The 6,849-nt window shown below is 29.1% G+C and overlaps 1 protein-coding gene across 2 annotated transcripts; it reads right to left on the reverse strand.

Moving 5' to 3' along the window:
* Window positions 1-2,124: 2,124 nt before the first annotated feature.
* Window positions 2,125-5,125, reverse strand: LOC130801171 (uncharacterized). Of its 2 annotated transcripts, XM_057664954.1 has the most exons (5): window positions 4,154-5,125; window positions 3,613-3,683; window positions 3,310-3,496; window positions 3,058-3,230; window positions 2,136-2,706 (listed from the first exon to the last, which is right to left on the reverse strand). In XM_057664954.1, the coding sequence occupies exons 1-4, from the start codon at window positions 4,244-4,246 to the stop codon at window positions 3,096-3,098; spliced, it is 486 nt and encodes a 161-aa protein (XP_057520937.1). In that variant the 5' UTR covers window positions 4,247-5,125; the 3' UTR covers window positions 2,136-2,706; window positions 3,058-3,095. The 2 variants fall into 2 exon arrangements, with proteins under 2 accessions (XP_057520936.1, XP_057520937.1); XM_057664953.1 differs by having other exon boundaries at window positions 2,125-3,230.
* Window positions 5,126-6,849: the final 1,724 nt, after the last annotated feature.

The following is a 6,849-nucleotide window of genomic DNA, read 5'->3' on the forward strand; positions in this document are numbered from 1 at the left end:
AAACATATTATAATGTCTCCAACGAGATTTGGCCAGAATATATTTAGTTTGGAATTTTTTTTATAATTTCTAAATAATCGTTAAATTGTTTAACGGTAAATTGTAAAATGGTAAAATATAAAATAATTACCAAACAAAGACATATGGACTTGAAATTTTTATCACATACTCATATGGACAGTAGGTAAAACTGGTAAAAGTTTGGGAAGGTTCGTTGACATTTAAGGACCTTAATAATTTTTACTCGGTTATTAATAATCGGTAAGTTTGAAAACGGTAAAATATAAAATAAATACTAAATGACGTCTTTTGGACATGAAAATTTTATGAGACACTTATATAAGCAGTAGATACATGTTCAAAAATTTATATGGATTTTTGTGACCATATATGGACTTAAATAAATTTTATTCGGTTTATCGGTAAAATAATGATATTAATTATTAAAAATACCCCACATGATTTTTAATGGTTATTTAAAATTTTATACCCCTTAAAATAGCTTCTAGAATATCATATAATTTTTATAATATTTTATTCGGACTCAAATAATTTAAAACCTATTTTATTCTATTTATCGATAAAATGTCCATACAAAATAATAAAACATCATACATGAGTTTTATAAGTTCAAATAGCCTAATAAACATGTTATATGACTTTTGGAACTTTGGTATAATTTTATAAAATAAATTATTAATTATTTACTAATTTATCAAATTAATAGAAAATGTTTATTTATTAAAAAGTGTAATATTGTTAATTAAATTTGGGTAAAAATAGACCTATATAAAAAAAATCTATAATTATATTAATAACCTACTGCCTCATAGTATAAATTAAGTTTAAATTAGATGGTTTATAAATTTTACGGATTTAAGACACCATTTAAATAACGGTAAATACCCAAATTGTCGAAAATAATTGTAAGATCGTTATAAATTTGCATAACCAATTATAATCTGATGGGACAACCTTAAATTCATTTTAAATAAGGTATTATAATGACTTGATTAATTTGGGCCTTGTTGGAGAATTAATATGTACTTTGTAAATCAATTATCGATTTTATTACCGGCAAAACTATCTTGTATTTAAGAAAATAGTGTTTTATGAAATCTTCTGTGTAATGATTTTATAGACTTATGAATCATATTCTAGTTGTTTTGAATGAATTTCAAAACCCTTTTAAGTTATATTTACTTTAAGAAGGATTGAAAGAAAACATTTTAGTGGTTTCCTTAAAAAAATCGTATCGAACTTTAATTACTTTTTGTTACGATGCATATTCATACATGCTAGTGATGCCCCAATATAATACAAAGGTTATGTTTAATGATATGATTATGCTAAGCATGTTTTACCCATGTGGGAAATATTATGATTTGATTTTGCTAAGTCGCAAATAAAGTATGTTTTGCTATGTGCAAATAAAAGATGTTTATCATATGGAAAAAGTTAATATTTTTGACTTTCAAATGCTATTAGAATTACAAGATATATATTATGTACAAAAAAATGTTTTAGCCTAAATGGCGGGTACATATACAACAACAAATGTTGTGTGCATGATTAAACGACTCACCAATGTTGCGCGCGTATTGTTCACAATACCATTGTGTTACACTTGCCGGACATGTCGCGTACGGTAGACCGACTACCAAACGAGTCATAGGATGACTCACAAAGTACCCATGTAAACTTATGATATGAGTTTGAAATTGATTTGGATCTATTGAGATCTTATGATTTATGATAAAAAATGAGAATTGGAAATGACTATAGAGCCATTGAACTGGATTTGAATCATAATATGATTTATCAAATGAAAAAGCATATAATCAAAATGAATTTACGCAAATAAAAAAAAAAAGATTTTAATAACTTGTTTGACGGACACTAATGTGCTTATACTCAGCCTTTTTGCTGATACTATGCTTTGTATGTTTTTCCAATGGTTTCGTTTTAGAGTAAACCCCTATGGCACCTCGACGGAGAATGGATATGCGAGCGGAAGTTCAACCCGAGTTGGAGTATGACTCCCCTTTTGTTTAGATCTCTTTATTGTATTTGAGAGACTATTAGTTTAGATTTAGACTAATTTAAGGATGTAATTTGAACTTTGGACTTATTTCGATTTGGTTGTAATTTTCCTATATTTTGGACAGTTAAGACTTCCGTTATATTGCTTGGATATTGGTTTGACCTTTAAGTAACCCCTTAATTGTGTTGGCAAAAGTAAGCTTCCGCTTAGTTAATACTAAATTCCAGTTAGTGTTTTGCGTTCATAATTCGAGGCGGTTACAAAAAATGTGTAGCATATATGAATGAAATTTGTGGGAACAGAATCCTCCTTCCTTCCTCCTATTTCCCACCCTTAAAACTTTGCGTATCATTACAGAATTGTTTAGTAGAACAAGAAAATTACCATGATTTTTTACTTTATCCCCTTCAGCATTTACTTAATCACCAAATTCAATTCAGTTTGATTTGATTCAATTTGAGAGACCAACATCCCCAACAAGCAAAATTCTAAATTACAAATTTCAAATTTTAGCAAATAACATTTCACCAATGCTATTAATCTCCTCCTACCTATAACGCTATAAAAGGGTTTGAAGGGGTTGGACGTACGAAACCTAATCCATGTCCTTGATAGCAAACAAGTTTTTCCGATTGACTCTTGGTAGTAATCCTCATCTTCAACTTCAGAAAGACAAAAAAGTACACATGATTTAATAAGTCATTTATAATCCGAAACTAAAAAATTATAAATTTTTTGCTCCATCGAAATATAAGTCAAGATTTCACAAAAAATGAGAAAAAATCTACTGGTATTAGTTTGATAAAATACCATCCTGAACACCATCAAGCTTTAAACAAGTAAAACTTAAATTGAAAAAATTGCTCTTATTATTTGACAAGAATTCATTGAAAATTTCATATAGAACTCATCCATCACATACCCAACAGGTTCCAAGGCATTGCTAATAAGACACATATTTAACACTCTTATGTATTCTATAGAAAGAAGCTATTGATAAAAGAAAGAATTACATAGTCAACTCCTGTTTTCTGCACAAAAGTTTAAATACTTAAACCTTCAACGCCAACTGATCTTGCCAAGAAATTTTCCTCTTCTCAACTCTTTTGCCATTACTAAACAAATCCTTAGACTTCTTCCCTAATTTCACCGACGGAAAACCAATTTCCTCTCTAGGGAGGCTAGCCTGCAACACAATGAAAATCAATCAAGAACAACCTTCAAATTTGTTGTTTTCAACGACATTATCAATGCTTATGTCTTACCGAATTCCAAATCGAACCAACTGGTAACAATGAAGTTTGCAATTGTGGCTCACTTGTGCTTGCGCGACTTCCACCTTGTCCAACTTCATGTTGAAGAGGTGCTTTTTGTAATTGAATGGTATCTTGTTGTGGTTGAAGCTTTTGTGATTTCAACTTCAACAACAGATTTCGTCTACGCTTTAGAAATCTGTAATCAATAATCGACTGAAATAGGTAAACAATCGTATACCAATATAGATTTCAGTATACACTTTATAAAATGAGAACTTTGCTCATGAGTATCAATGTTTTAGCACAAAATACCTAATTTCATCCAAAAGGGTCTCTTTCTTTTCATTTGTTTCCTTTAGCTTTCTCTTCTTTGATACACAATCCTAATTTTTGAAACAAAGTGAAGCAGTTAAATCACCTGTCCAACACATAATCAAAACTAATCTAAATTTCTCAAAGATTAATAAGAAATCCCATTTCAAATAAGCCCTTTTCATCTCCTTAACTTTATGTTTTTTTTAATCAGTGTTTTGACTACAATTATAATCCCAATGAAATCAAAACATTATCAAGTATAGCACCTACCTTTGATCGGCACAAACTTCAACAAGTTTCAGAATTTTACTCAAATTAAACTAAACAGGTTGAATAAGCATAATTAACTCAAAAGTTACACAAATTCAAATGCCTCAAAAAGTCAGATTCAAGAATTAAGAAAGAAAGACAAACCAATTCCACAACAGATCACAATTGCCTCATAATCAAATTAATCAAAACTTATAAAATTAAGAAAAAACGAGAAAATCAATCAAACCAAAACAGTAACAGAATGAAACGGAGAAAAAGAACAAACCTTTTGCAAGACCAAGTAATCTTGCAACAAAGACTGATGTTTTTCCCTAATTTTAGCAATCTCGTCACCAGAAGTTGATCGGCGAGAATCCATGAAAACCCTTAAGAATCTTTTGATCAAATCAAATACCCATCAACCAATTTCCCCCAAATCTGCAGGAATCAACCAAAAACACAAACCCTAGAACAGGGGAAAAACAGAGAAAAAAAAAAGAAGAAAACCCTAATGAAAAGGCAATTATAAAAAGGAAGAATTGAGAAAAGAGATAAGATTTCAGAGAAAACAAGAAGAATAATAATAAGAGAGAGAGAGAAAGAGAGAAGGTGTGAAAAGTGATAATATAGAGAGAAGAAGGCTGAAGTTTCTCACTTTCTCTTTTTTTTTTCTGTGGAAACATTGAATGGAAGAGAAGTTGAGGAAGTGAAAACCCCAAAAAGGGCCCCAGAAAAAATATATGAGAAGAGGAATTTTGGAAAGGAAAGTTGGTGGCTTGTGATGAAGGTGGAACTTGGATAGAAATGGGGGGCATTGTGGCAATCACCCAATCTCTCAGAAATCAAACAACAAAAACCAACAAGGGTATTTATGGAATATATTTTTTCAGAGAGAGAATGAATGAATGAGCTTTGTTCGTTTGGAGGACATTAGAATACATTAGCCATGTTTTTTCCACCCTTTCCTACTAAGTCTATCCTTCCAAATATCCCTTTCCTTTTCCCCTGTTTTTTCCGTTTAATTTTCTTTTTTCTTTTTATTGGTCCTAAGAGAGAAGATGGATGGGGATGAATGATGATGAAAGGTTATGGTTGATGGCTATGTCATATGAGTCATGTATGGTGGACTGTGATTGCAGATTAAATAAAAGCAGAAGAAAAAAAGGGGTTGTGGCTGTCTGGTTGGTTTCAGGGGTATTTTATTTATTTTATTACAATAATTGTGTGTGTATATAATGTTTAGATTGTATTATTTGGTATTGGTGATTTATTTAATTTAATACAATACAAGATGTATTGTTCGGTGCTTTTTTAGTTACCAAAATAGCCCTCCCCTTCACTTTTTGTTGTGGGTCCACCTGGCTGTAATTGAACAATCCAACTCTAGAAAATGATGGTATTTCTTCGTATCCATAGATTTAAAAGCTGGTCTTGCGCGACACCATTTTAGGATTAGACGAATAGTTCAATCAGTCTAAAATAGTTTTTCTACATATCCGCTTAGTACTTGATCTATTTAATGTAATAATTAATATCTATAACGTTAAAATTGATTTTTTAATTGATCATTTAAGATCTGAATTGATTACTTTTAAATCAAAATAAAAATTATTTATAACAAAGCGCCATGAAGTATTTTGATTATTTCTAAAATGCATTCATTGAATAGATCATTTTAAGGTCCGAATTGATAATTTTTAGATCAAAAATGAAGTTTTTTATCACAAAGCTGCCATAAATTCTTGATCATTTCCAAGAGCATTCATCGAATCATATGGCAAAACATAACTCAAGATCGATACTTCCTCCGCCTTCGCATCAAGAGTAAGCAAACACTACACCTACAACTTTATTTCCAAGTCCATTATGAACGAAAATTGTTGAGGAAAAAGCAATACCACTATTACTAGTTAGATACCCGTACACGGTTTTATTAAAATCTAAAATTTATAAAATCTTATGCTCAAATGTAATCCATGATTATTTACAACTTGTAAATTGAATTTATGGAATTTGATGGCTATATGTTAACAATATCCTTTAAAATATTGGATAAATTAGGTTGTAATTTAAGTAACAATTTTTTTTATATAATATAACAATTTTCAAATAATTGGATATAATTTAAATATTTGTGTAAGGAAATAAATTAAACATATGAGGAAAAACCATATATACATAATATTGCAGGTAACAATCAAATTTTGATTTACAGAATATATCATACAAAACTAATATATCAAATTTCTTTTTTATTTATTTGAAAATTTTAGTTTTAAAACTCCCACCTTTTGCTCGTTATCTTTTAAAAATCCTACCTTTTGATTATTTTTTAAAAATCCGACCTTTTATACTGCGTTTTCTTTTAAAGTACTGACCTCATTAAGTTACTTGTAAAATTCAACTGTAAACAAATTAAGAATGAAAAGGTTGGATTTTTAAAAGAAAATGCAATATAAAGATCGGATTTTTAAAACATAATCAAAAGCTGAGATTTTTAAAAGACAACGAGCAAATGGTGGGATTTTTAAAATTAAAATTTTCTTTATTTTAATAATTATTTATTAAGGATAACTATTGACAAAAAGTCATGCAGATTTATTTTGATTGATTTGGTGACTTAGTCTATCACTAAATGTTGGGTCAAAAACATAAATTTTTTTAAAGTTATGGGTTGAATACCTGATCCACTATTATAATAACCCTTATTAATTTAATTTAAAGCTAGAAAATTTATAATTTAAATTAATTTATAATTTCAATTTTAAAGACTTGTCATGTAGTATTGCTTTTAGTTGGAGGAATATAACTAATATAATTATTTAGAAAAATGATCAACACCGACTAAATTAATATTGGTTATTGTTTTTAGGAAAAATTACCTAGCATAATCCAAAAATTTCTTTCAATTTGTTGCCAATGGACCCTTCAAAAAATGACCTGCTATATCATGTTACCTCTCATCATCTTCTTTCTTTATAA

This window comes from Amaranthus tricolor, chromosome 15, assembly GCF_026212465.1.
Source record: "Amaranthus tricolor cultivar Red isolate AtriRed21 chromosome 15, ASM2621246v1, whole genome shotgun sequence".
In the NCBI taxonomy this organism is placed as follows: Eukaryota; Viridiplantae; Streptophyta; class Magnoliopsida; order Caryophyllales; family Amaranthaceae; genus Amaranthus; species Amaranthus tricolor.